At 45.5% G+C, this 13,422-nt stretch overlaps 1 protein-coding gene across 1 annotated transcript in view; it reads right to left on the bottom strand.

Moving 5' to 3' along the window:
* The window catches only part of Rmnd5a (required for meiotic nuclear division 5 homolog A), a 39,506-nt gene extending 27,227 nt beyond the window's left edge, over nt 1-12,279 (bottom strand). The window contains exons 1-2 of the mRNA XM_051203164.1: nt 11,987-12,279; nt 668-810 (exon numbers count right to left, since the gene is read on the bottom strand). Coding sequence (XP_051059121.1) covers nt 668-810; nt 11,987-12,128 — 285 coding nt within the window. The 5' untranslated portion in view covers nt 12,129-12,279. The remainder of the gene's footprint in view (nt 1-667; nt 811-11,986) is intronic.
* Nucleotides 12,280-13,422: the final 1,143 nt, after the last annotated feature.

Raw genomic sequence — 13,422 nt, 5'->3', positions numbered from 1 at the left:
ATCACCCAACAAAAGTGGGTTGCCGGGCTCTCTGACAACCAAGTCACTCACTTGCTCGGAAGGCAACGCTAAAGAAAAGCAGCTAGCCTACCTACAGGAAGAGGAGACAGGGTCAAGTGGGAGAGATGGGTACAAGGGTGTTATTCTAATCACCCCACAACAGGACAGGGGCATTCCCAGCCTCTGTTATAGGAATAAGCTTTGCTACTCCCACATAGTGGCTTAAATTTTCTCTGCACCTTTATTCATCAGGGCTCTATTCATATAAGCAAATGGATAAACAGTAAATGTTTTATTAGTTTATTTTTATTTCTGTTTCTCATGTAACAGCAACAGGGGATTTTAAGAGCGGATAACACAGTAAACAAGAACCTTAGAAGTTATCAGAAGCAAAGAAGAAGGAACGGCCTAAAGCAGTTTGAGAAAGCAAGGGTGTCAAAATACTGGCAAAGGAAGAATGACAGAAACACAAAGCAGTTCTGGGCAGCGAGGGGCTCAGCAGGTAAGAGAGTTGCTGCCAGTCTTGATGACCTGAGTTCAATCCCAGAGACCCATAGAGTAGAAAAAGAAAACCGACTCCCGAGTTGTCTTCTGACATGCACACGTGTACATATAAACCATAACTAAAATGAAATTAAAAACAAAAGCAATCCCTTCAATTCCATACCTTATCAATGGCTTTTCCAACTCGAGAGACGCTGCTGTGGATGTCTTTGTGGTCAGAGGCCAGCTTTTGAACAGTGTCCTTTATTCTCTTACAGCACTGTGTCAGAACAAGTGAAAGTGTCCCTGATAATTCAGCATCTTGACCTATTAAAGAAAGAAGAAATACTGGTGACTCACTAAAGCAAACTCCCCAAAGAAAGATGGAAGAAATCAAAGAAAAATCAATTTCTTTTTTGAAGCAGATGGTCAGATTTCCCAGATGTTATTTTTCAAGCAAACACTGAGAACTGAATCTGTTTACTCTTAGAAATTAAAAAAATTAAAATTTTACTATGAAACAAATTTCCTCCACAATCTCATCACCACAGACTGTGAACAATACCATCATGCAGCACCACTATTCATGTCTAGGTGAATGAACTCAGACACAGGATCAAAATCCTAACAAGTATTTGCTATGCATCCACTACGGACGGGCAGGTCAGAAAGTGGTGAGACAGCAATCAAAAACCCTCCCTACAACTCACCTTCTGATGCAAGACACAAACACCACAACGAGGCAAATCAGACAGGATGGCAAAGATTGCTACATGCAAAAGAGTTACATCATATACCGAAATTAATTCAAATAGAATAAAGCTCCAAAACTAAAAGTTGAAACTGTCAGAATTTTGTTTAAAAAAAAAAAAAGTGTTCTGGAGTTTGGATTAGCCAACAGTTTCTTAAACATGACATAAAAAAGCATAAGCAACCAAAAGAAAATAAGTTTGACTTCATTAAAAATAAGTTCCTGAGTTGGTGTGCCTGCAATTACAGCACTTGGGAAGCAGTATTAAGAAGATCAAGACTTCAAAGTTGGCCTTGGCCACAAGAAATTCTGTCTCAAGAATTTGAAAAAAAAAAAAAAGAATGGGAGAAAATATTCACAAATCATACTCCTAATATGTCAAGAGTAAAACAAAGCTAAATTTACAAGGAAAACACACACATACAATGTATCAAAAACAGGGACATAGCTCTGTGGTGGGACTTTTGCCCAGCTTGTGTAAGGTTACCCGTTCAAGCCTCAATACTGCAAAGTAATAAAATATACACTTTCAACTCAACAAAGCACGACAACTAAATTAAAAAGTGCTTGGTGGGGGCAGGGGAGGACAGGGAGATGGCTTAGTCAGTTAAGTGCCTGCTGCATGAGCACGAGGACCCTGTCACCTGTCACCTCCGTCTCCATAAGGAGCTGCTGCAGCACACACACCTGTAACCCACCGCAGTGCTTGGGAGGCAGACACTGGAGGGTTCGTGCCGGCCTAACAGTAACTCAATCAGTCAGGAACCTGAAGCTACAGAAAGATGTTTCAACAACAACCGGCAATCTACATGATGATGTGTAAGAGGCTACGCCATCTTCATACATACAACAATGAAACTCCGTAACAGGGCATTTCTCAGAACACATTCCTACAGTTAAGCAATGCCTGCCTATCTGGAAGCCCAAGAAAGTACTATAGAATAAGCTGAAGGAAAGCCAAGTTCAGAGATGATCCACTAATACAGTCTTAAATAGATTCAGTGGAAAGCAGCCAAAGGTAAAAACAAACAAACAAACAAAAAAAGCCAGGCTTGAAAAATCACTAAAATGACCTGACTGAGACAAAAATCAAACTTCAAAGTCCCAATGGGAGAGTCTTGGTGTGTTTTGTTTTTATCTTTCCATAAAAACACGACCAACTTCTAGAACCTTCCTGTGGAAAAAAAATTAATTAGATTTACTGCCTAGATATAAAATGGAAATAGTTAAGAAAACCATTTTCACTGAACTAAAGTAGTGCCCAGGCTGGCCACTTGTCACCCAGAATAAAGTCTCTCAATGTGATAGATTCCCTAGGCCCACACGCATGCATGCCCGAGGAGACACTGCCAGCACCGACTGTGACAAGTGCATTATAAGGTCACATCTAACATGGCTTGATTAAATGAGCACAAGTATTACTTAACATATTAAAGCCAACAAAAAATCATCACATACAATGGGTAAGCTAGAAATCATTTCTGTAACTGTAGGGCTGTAGTTCAGTGATGGCACCTGCCATGCAGGATCCCCCAGTACAGCAAAAAATCCCTAAAATTCCTTCAATGTAACAGAACAGCACCTTTAGTAAATAATATTTGTATTATTATTCGGCTATTACTGTCATTGTCCTCACAACAGAAGGTTTTAGAGAATCTCCCTCTGCAGTCCAGGCTAGTCTCACACTCAGGGACCCTCCTACTTCAGTCTCCCAAGTGCTGCTATAGGAATGAGCTGCCACCTTTTATTTCAGAAACACATTTTAAGTAAAGTACTTAAGTACACTACTTATAGTATACAGAAATATAAGGCAGTACCCAGGCACTCACTAAACTAAATTAGACATAACTGAGTTGACACCTGCTTTGTGATATCTAGCTAGACTCCAGGTCTAACTGTGGGTTTCCATGCCTAACCATCTCAAGAGTTATGCCCACTAGTTTCACAGAAACAGTATGTAAGAAAAACATCGGTTTCCATAGTATCCTGTGCATTCCAATCAGGGTTTTATAATTTTTAGCTTTGTGAGATACCTCTTTAAGATATGTACTCTTGTACGTTGATTTTAGGATATACTTTTCTGAAAAACAATATTTGTTTGTGTGTGTGTGTGTGTGTGTGTGTGTGTGTGTGTGTGTGTGTGTGTGATGGAAATCAGGCAATACATAGGAGGGAGGAAAAAAAGAGGAATGTGTATGTGCATACATGTGAAGAGTCTATGGGATTTTCTTAGTGATTTCAATGGGAAAGCAGATGCTATTATTTCCGGGTTTATGTTGGCATTTGGAAATGGTAGGTCACAGTGCTGTTGTGTAGGAGACTAAGTCTGCAAGAAGCCAGGGGATCCACAACTACTGTTTGTGAAACTGCTGGCAGCTATAGAGTATGTTGGTAATAACAGAGTCTCCTATGCTGGAACTGAAGTTGAGAATAATGTGCACCATTTATTATTTTTATATTCATTCTATAAAGGATTATGTTATGATAAATACTTTATAATCCTAGTACTCTGGACATGGAATCAAGAGGAATGTGAGTTTGAAAGCTACAAAAGGCAAGACCCTATCTCAAATACAACAGAACAAGAAAACTGCCACCACCAAGACAAGTTATTGAATGCTTGTTACAGACCAGTCACCGCGATTAAATGTTAGGAATTAGATAGTCGTGATTCCTATTTTCTGTTAATTTCATGGGAATGATAAACAGATATATACAACAGATATTAAACACAAATATCCAAGTTGTGTTAAAGACATAGAGACTTGCATCTCAGTTTCTGTTAATCACAGCGCATCCCGGGCTGGTGAGAAGCTCAGTGTGTACATTATAACATCAGAACATAGTAATATCATAAAGAGGTATATCACAAAGTTAAAAATTGGAAAACTTCTAGTTTTGAAAAGCTAACAATGCATTTTCAGCATTTCCTAAATTCAAGGTCAACTTGCTAGGCAAGTTCCAGCCCAACCTAGAATATAGACTGTCTCAAAAAATAAAAAATAAACAAATAAAATTTTAAAGCATAAATTCAAACAACTCAAAAAGAATATTAGGTATCCTAAGAAGACTAGAGAGATATTTTTATGGTATCTCACTTTTTTAGAGTCTTTTTCTTTCAAAACCTTTCGTTTATTTCTGTTTTTCAAGACAAGGTCTTACTACATAGCTCTGGATGTCATGGAACTTACTACTATAGACAAGGGTGGCCTCGAACTCACCCAAGTGCTGGGATTAAAGGTATGCCCCCACAATACCCCCAGCTTAAGAGTCCTAATATTTAAAAATAAAATGAAATTAAAAACAAACCCACAAAAATGTCAAAAGCAAAAGGGAAAATAATGACATTTGGATTTAATTAACATTTAAGTGCCAAAGCCTTGGCCAGCAGTGTTCAAGGTGCATTCCCTCATGTTACTAATTTCTAAAATAGGTTAAGAATGTTAGGATATGAACAAAGACAGAAGAAAGACATTAGGACTTCAAACGAACTCTTTAAAAGTCACCTGTCAAAGTGAGCATGCTCTCCTTGCCAAGTGTTAAGACAGAAACTTGAAAAGCTAAGTCTGATGATGTTAAAATTAACAAACGACTACTCCACGTTAGTAATCTAAAGGCGGTCAAGGAGAGCTGGGGCCTTGAGAGCAACCTTAACTAACACCTAGGCTTCTAGCTGCTTCAATAAACAGGAAAGAAACAAGCTCCTTCATCTTTTTTTTCTACAGACGGTACATTGAAAACAAAACCTTTTAGGGGTATACTCAAGATCAGCAAAAAATCTGTAAAGAAATCACTGTGGAATCCAGCCCTGACCTTTATTTAGATGAGGACAGTGGATTCACAGAGGGGTGTTCCCATCCAGGGACATATTAAGGACTACATGGGGTCATAATTCTAGGGCATCAAAAGCAGGCAGGAAAACTGAAATAACAACGTTTGTATCTAAAAGCTCAACTGCACGGTACACACTCAACAGTGCTCTTGCAGCAGAGGACTGGCCAGTGACTCCAAAGCACACAGAACTGCAGAGAAGGAAGAGAAATGCAGGCGTGTGTTCTTAAAGGTCTACTACAATTCAAAACAGATACCAAATCTCTGAGTATCTTGAAAATGAACAGTTGAACCCAGTGTAGCATTTAAATCTAGATTCCATGTTTTAAGAGTCAAACTGGGGTGCCTCCACCCACTCTTCTGAACTCTGTTTTTCCCTTGGTTCCGTATCTACTTCATTCCTGCTTAAACCTTGGATTAACCTTGGATTTTTCCAACTTTACCCCACTCTGCCAGATGCCATCCTTGCACAAGTCCTGGTCACTCTCAAAGATCCCTTACGAAGCCTCTTTACAGTTCTACACCTACTACCCAAAGAAGAGGCCCGTGTCACCAGATCAAACTAACCCTCCAATCACACCCTGTCCCGTCCCACCCTTACTGAAAATGTCACCTCAAAATGCAACCTCAGTGCCTTCCCTGTTTTTCTGTCACGGGTCCCATGACATTACAGAGTGCTCCCAATTACTGTTGCTGCTCTTACCCTTCACACCCCCCCCCTTTCAACCGTGTCCCTGCTCCCCTCCTCTCCTGGTTCTCCATCCCATCTTCCTGCTTCCCTCATCCCCATGTGTTCCTAAAAACCTACCACAGGTAGGAACAGCCCTGTCCTAAAGCACACTCCGTTCCCTACCAGTCCCCAGCACAGTTTATATGCACGGTCTTGCATTACAAGGCACTGTTTTGTTAAAATTCATGCCAGTCTCATCACAGATACTTGTCCTATAAGACATACGCCATTCTGCTTCTTTCTGGGATGACCTATGTTTCTATCCAGAATTAAAGACACTTAATCGATAAGATACTCTTAGAAATAGCTTTCTTTATGTCAAGCATCAAAGTCATTTCAAACAAGTGCCAAAAGTTGCGTAAATGAAGATCTATTCAGTATTTAGGATTATATGAACACATATTTAGCATACAAGGCTACAGCTAGGCAGCAAAGGCTGGGCTAGTCACCAACACTTCTCAGAGAACACTATAGATACAGTTCAGAGTTCTCCATCTTCATCAACATACATTATGGGCAAATGTGCCTTTCCAGACTTGTTCTGAGGAATGGAGGCACATGGCTGTGTATCATCTCACATGGGATGAGCAGAGCTCAAAGTGACCAGGAAAGGACACAACAGCACAAATGATGGCCATGTTTCTGTCTTTTGAGCTCCATCAGCATCTTTACCTCAATGTGGGGAAAACTCTCAAAATGCCAAGTAATCACGGAAGTATAAACGATGAAAGACACTTTCTGGTGATATCCTTTATTACTCAGGAGCCAGCCTTGCTTAGCCATATGTCAAAAAATTCCACTTTAATGAAAACCATGACACCACTGATACCCAACGAATACTGGATAACACACAAATCTAAATAAATAATGTTTCAAATAACAAAAGAATTATCTCCTACATGAGTCTGGACAGGAATGGCTAGCAAAAGTTAAATCCACTTCTAAGCCCAACTGGAAACACACTGACCTTTTATTTTCCTACTTAAAATAGCCTGAATGGCTTGGCAACCCATCTATTCTGCTTGTACCGTGCTCAACAATGGTACAGTCATCCACCCAAACTTTTATTTATGACCCTCTCACATGCTACTTTCCAGTCTAGAGCAAGTTTAGACCACACTGTATGCAATTTGAAACTCAAAGCCATTCTTTTGTCGAGAATCTTACTAATATTTAGCACAATTTCAGCAAATGGAGCCTGGGTGGTCTAAACTTAAAATGTCACATTCATATTTTTTCATACTCACTTGCCTAATTATCTTCACATCTAACTTAATAAAACAAGAAAGAGCTTTGACACTAGTAGCAAATGTTCAGCTATTTTCTGACCCAACAGTAAGATATAAGTAAGTCATAGTTTAAGTTTTACCAATTACAAATACACACAAAAACGAGTTTAAGATGCTACTATATGGGCCAGCAAGAGGACTCAGATAAAGGCTTGCTGCCAAGCCTGATGACCTGAACTTGACTCCTGAGACTTGATGCAAATAGAGAACCAACTCCTCCAAGTTGTCTGGTAAATGCCACCTGTGTTCTGTGACGCTCTGCCATGACTGCGCCCACACGTGCCCACGTGTACACACACACACACACACACACACAAAACCTAACTACACAGCCAATGCCATTTTAAAAAGTAACACATTACTCTCTGTGCCCCCCCCCCAATTCTTTTTCTTAATGTTTCTGAAAACTGGCATCTTCATTGTCTGTCAGTTAGGCAACTAGAAGATACTGGAACAAGAATATAGGGAAGCTTGTTCCCAGGAAGCCTATTTATTGTTTGGATTCAAATTATCGGCATGTATTATCTACTCAAAATAAATAAAACTTAAGTTTAAAAAAAAAAGGCCTTTGGGTATACATACACAGCTCAGTGGTCAAAAGCTCGCCTAGCATTCATAGGGTCTGGGTTTGATTCCTAATACAGCCAAATTCCTTTTAGTAATAGTCTAAAAATAACCAAAAATAATACAGCACACCCTTAACTCTTACAATTATAATTCCCCAACTACATTTTAAGCATTTTGTCAAACTGTAACCAAAATTGTTTCAGCTCTTTTGTTCTTCATTTCTACCACAAAATACTAACAAAAAAAATATTTAATGTGTTTTCCACTAGGAAAATGCTAAAAAAAAAAAACAAAAAACAAACTGGGGGGGGGGGCACAATTACACAATTATCACAAGCCAGATCACAGAAACAGAAACGCTGGCCAGGTTTCCGTCTTCTGAGCTCAGATCGACCATCTTCACCCCAATGTGCTTTGTTATACCTAATACCCAGTTTATGACCTCACTAGTACCAGTGTCTGACTGAGGATAAACCCACGTATGTATCAACAAGCCCCTGTGAAGACACTGCACATGCATGTATGAGTAAACCATCACCCATGTTAGACCAGGGAACACACACATGTCTGAGTTCACCATCACTCACATTAGATCAGGGGACACACACATGTATGAGTTCACCATCACTCACATTAGACCAGGGGACACACACATGTATGAGTTCACCATCACTCACATTAGATCAGGGGACACACACATGTATGAGTTCACCATCACTCACATTAGACCAGGGAACACACACATGTATGAGTTCACCATCACTCACATTAGATCAGGGAACACACACATGTATGAGTACACCATCACTCACATTAGACCAGGGGACACACACATGTATGAGTTCACCATCACTCACATTAGATCAGGGGACACACACATGTATAAGTACACCATCATTCACATTAGACCAAGGGCCACACACATGTCTGAGTTCACCATCACTCATATTAGACCAAGGGCACACTGGAAAAGATCCCCAGATGGCATCAGCCACAATGATCTTATACTAGACCCAATTTCTCCCTTCTGAGGAAACTTCCTGAAAGGGAGACATGGCTAAAGGACAGGCATGTGCTCCTCTCCTTTCAGCTGGGGAGTTCATGAACTTTAACGTCAATCAAAATAATCCAGGCTAAGCAGCAGAGCTCAATACAATTATGGAACTTCTAACAAAGTAGGTTAAAAAGTGATCTTACTGTCCCTGACCAACAACTGGGCCCTGCTCTCTATTTGCTATGAATAAAAGTACGTCTACCCCTTTCACTTTGGGCACAGTGAGGCCTGTCCCCCTGCCTCCAGGCCCTATCCACCGCAACAAATCCAAGGCCTCTGAGTCAGGCTCCATGAAAAGTAATGGCCAGGTTCAGCCAGACTTCCATTAGCTTGCCCTAGCCTCTGGTGCCCTTTCTACTCCTATTGTCCTCCTAGCTGCCTAGAACCACCCAAACTCCAGGCCTGAACTTCCTTCTCTGAGTCGTACACTCCATTATTCCTCTAGCAGAAGCTTCATACTACACACACACACACACACACACACACACACACACACACACACACACACACACACACCCCTACCTTTCCCACCACCTTTCCAGGCTGATACACTAGGGATGATAAAGTGGCGAGCATAAACTAATTCACCAGATGGGTGACCACCCCTCCCCACCCTCATTCTCTAAAGAATACTACATTTTAAACAGATGGCTAATGGAGAAACCTAACATGAAACAATGTTAGGTTACAGAGAGGCCTAGGTGAGGCCAGTTCCCTTGGATGGTGTTTACAACCTGAAGCACAGTGAAGAGCTTCTAACTACATCTAAGAACAACCAGTTTCCACCCAACACAAACTAGAACTATGGTCATTTATTATAGTTGTCTGTGATCCTTCTTACCTCAGACACCCCACTGCAGACTCAGATCAAACCTAAGAAATCACGGCTTTTTAAAACTGGACTAATCCCCACTACAAGTGCTTCTGAAAGGGGGAAGTTAGCTACCAGTGTGCATAATGACCTGTCCTTTATCTGGTCTGGCAGGCCAGTGCGTACCGTACCCAAGGTTCCACTTTACCCATTCACTTCTTGCAAGAATATCACCACCCTAGCCCCCAGCACAAGGCCCAGAGAGCCCTGACAGAAGAGCCTAACTGTAGGCCCTCTCTCAGGTCGCAGTAAGCAGCCTGCCAGAACACCTGCCCAAATGGGCCCATTCCAAGCCTTAGGATAGAGCGGTGGACTCCACTGTCTGCAGGCATACTTTGAAAGAGGCATACTAAGACTCAATGTAATATTCACTGCCCATCACCTGCACGGAACTTTAATTCAGAAATTAGCTGCTTCAAAGAGACCATGACCACATACCAAAGCATGTTAATCTTCACCCAAAAGAACACCAAGAGAAACAAAAAAAGACTACCTTAAAAACCAGACCTAGTATTTGTGGTATATGTATTTCTTTCATGTTTTTAACTACCTTTCATCACTTGATCCTATTCAGCTTATTAAAGGAAATCAAAAGAGTTGCCACAGAGGACTGGTAGGCATTTGGTTCACAGGAAGGTTTAAGGAGGGGTGGGGTTAGGAACAAACACAACTCTGTTTTTTAAAAGCATGGCATACTGCAGCTCCTACCCCTCACGCCAGTTTTTGTAAGAAATTCCCCATACCAAGCAAAGACACCTAAAACCCCTGCCTCGGCAATCTTTACAATCATTCTATCCATCTGGGACTGGCTCTAATTTTGCTAATCCTCACACTCACACCTCTCTTCTTCTGTATTCATTCTCTGATCCTCCCTGTCTAACCCCCCAATCTCTGGTCTGGTCCCAAAAAGGGAACATTCCTTCACCTCTCCAAGTAGAAGCCCTATATTCACTCTCTCCCTACTGACTTCTTCCTTTTTGGTGAAAAGACAAAGGTGTCCTCTGGGAGGGGATGTGGTGTCGACTCGAACCACCCTGCATTGCCTTCCACTTCTGCGCAAACTGTATTCATCTTGGCTCCAACAATCTGGTTTGTCCATGAAATGGTCAGGTAGCAGACAGGCACCCCCTTTTCAAGTCCTATGATCTCCACTGTCGTCTTAGAAAGTTCAGGAAGCACGCCAGTCATCCTCAACACCAGGAAGAAGATGAAGACAGGACCATGAGTTCAAAGCTGGCCTGGGCCACACAGTGAGACTATCTCAAAACACCACACACGAAACAAGTTTTAGTCTCATATACCCCAAGACTTGCTCTATCTTCAACAACCCTTGAACTTTATCTCACCAATCAAAATTCACCAGTCATTTCCAGATTCCCTCACATCCCACCTTATTCTGTTTGTATCAACTACATTATGGGAACCAAAACAGTCTGATGTCTTTTCACATGCAGCCATCAACATGTTTTCCATACATTTATGAAGAGACCCTTACTACAGTTAAAATACCCCCATATTAATATTTCAATTAATGGCTCCAGATGCTTTCTTTCCCAGAGTTCCAAAATGACAGCTGTGTCAGAAGTTGTCAGACCCCTTTACCAGGGAGGGACAATCACCCTCAACTGAACTGTCTGGGAAAGGAAGGTGGAGAGGAGATGGGCAGGGCTAATACTGCCTTCATCTCCCGGGCAACATCTGCATTTCTCCCGGGCTAGCAAGCATCCCTTTAATTTCTCTTCATCCCACTAACCGACAAGGGCTCAGCTTCGTGAATGAATCCATTACAAGTTCTTTACCTCTCATTCAAAGAGTCAGCATTGTGACTCCGAAGTACCAGACCTCCAAGACCTAGGCCAAATAACGAAACAACCCAGGCAAAGCACTTTCTACGAAAACCCTTTTTCTGAAAGGCTTAACAAGCACAAACTGGGCCAGGTTAAAGCGAGTAAAACTAACAACTGGGCAAGTGCTCCGTCGGTCTCAAGAGAGGCTACAGCTGAACAGTTTGATTGGGCCAGCTTCCTAGGAATCTGACTTCAGAAAAGCTGCCTGCTCACAAGAGTCCAACTCTGAAGTTGCAGGGGCGGCTGACGTGAAAACCCACAGCTGAAAACATTCAACTCTCTAACCCCAGAGCCACCAAGGGAAAAGAAAAGTCTCCGAGACCGAGGAATTGGACAGAGTCCTGAGCAGACCATCTTCACCCCTCGCACACCTGCGGCCCGGCCCGCACCACCGCACAAGACCCGCGCCCCGAGCCGTGTGCAGCCGACTGCTCCCCGAGGCCACCGCGTTTCCGGGTGGCTCCGTGAGAGGAGGTCAAGTCGCCGCGGCGGCCTGGGGACCAGCACCCGCCGCGGCGACGGGCCCCGACCCCCGGCCCCGGCCCCCGAGCGGTCGCCCTCACCGTGGCTCTGCAGGATCTCGTGCTTGAGGCCGCCGGTGTAGTCGATGAGCTCCTCCAGGCCGCGCTCGCACAGCTGCCCGTAGCCCGAGAACTTGTGCAACACCTTCTCCAGCTCGCGCTCCACCGTCACGCACTGATCCATGCCGGAGACCGCGGCGCTCGGCTCCCCGGCGCTCAGCGGCCCGCAGCGATTCGGCCCGGGCCCCGCCGAGGCCGCGTCCTGCTCCTCGTCCCCCAAGGCGGCGGGCGGGCGCGGCGCGGCAGGCTAAGGCAAGGCGGGCGCGCTAGCCGCGGCGCCGGGGTAGCCCCGCGCAGCCCGTGCCCGCCCGCCCCATGGCGCCCCGGCCCCGCCGCTCGCGCTCCCTCGCCCGCCCCACCCGGCGCCGCGTCCCGCTCCGGGGCCTCCACCCCCGGCTCCCCGCGTTCGGCTGCCCCCCCGGCGGCGCCGCCGATTGTTTTTGTTTTCACGGGAACCGGCCGATGACCTGGTTCTCCCGGGCGGCACCAAGAGCCGCGGCCCGGGAGGGGGTCGAGCCTCGCTCGCGAGCGGAGGAGGAGGAGGCGGCGCGGGCCGTACCAAGCGCGGGCTGGGCGCGGGGTGTCCGGGGGAAGCAGCCGGCCAGCGCGGGCGGTGGGAGGGCGCGCCGGCGTTCGGAAGGCGTGGGCCGTACCACGCGGGGGGCGGCGCGGGAGCGCGGCCAGGGAGGAGCGAGCGGCGCAATTGGCCCGCGCGGCCCAACAGGGAACTGGAGCGACCGCGTCCGCTGCGCGGCCGGTAAACAAGAGGGTGGAAACCGTCCCCCGCTACCCCGCCCACCGGCGGAAGGCGGACCAATGGGCGCGGGGCCTAGGCGACAGACGAACGTCGCCCAATCCGCGGCCGAGGCGTAAAGCCCTAGCCAATCCGGGAGGAGGGGCCGAACCAATGCGGTCGCTGTTGGAGGGGGGTGGCAGGGAGGGCGAAGCGAGGCTCCTCTGCTGCCCCGGAGCGGCGTGGGGAAGCCGCGCGGGCGGGAACCCACAGGGATGTTTCCCCACGACTTCGCCCGCGTAGCAATTCCTGTTACCTCCGCCTGGCATCTTGACCCGAGTCCCGGCGCTGCGGCCCGCCTCCCGGGACCAAAGGCAGTCGGTCGGGCCGCCTGGGGGCGGAGGGCCCGGGTGGGGTCACTCGCGGTGGACGGTGGTGGCTCTCCCGGCGGTGGCCGGAGCTGAGCAGTCTGCTCCTTGCTCCTTGCCCTCCCTTACCTTGGCGCAGGCTTTGCCCCGGTTTACCACGGGTTCCCCTCGGCCCGAGCCCCTTTGCTCGCCAGGCTTCTGCCCCACTAGCCTGTCGCCTCTGCACTTGCCCATGGCCCGGCCTGAGAGAGTCGTGTCCTGAAGTTCCCAGCTTACCCATCTCTACTCACAGCATCCCCTTCCACCATGATTGTGTC

The sequence above is a fragment of the Phodopus roborovskii genome, unplaced genomic scaffold (genome assembly GCF_943737965.1).
Source record: "Phodopus roborovskii unplaced genomic scaffold, PHOROB, whole genome shotgun sequence".
NCBI lineage: Eukaryota > Metazoa > Chordata > Mammalia > Rodentia > Cricetidae > Phodopus > Phodopus roborovskii.
This window is presented reverse-complemented; position numbering and strand designations above follow the sequence as displayed.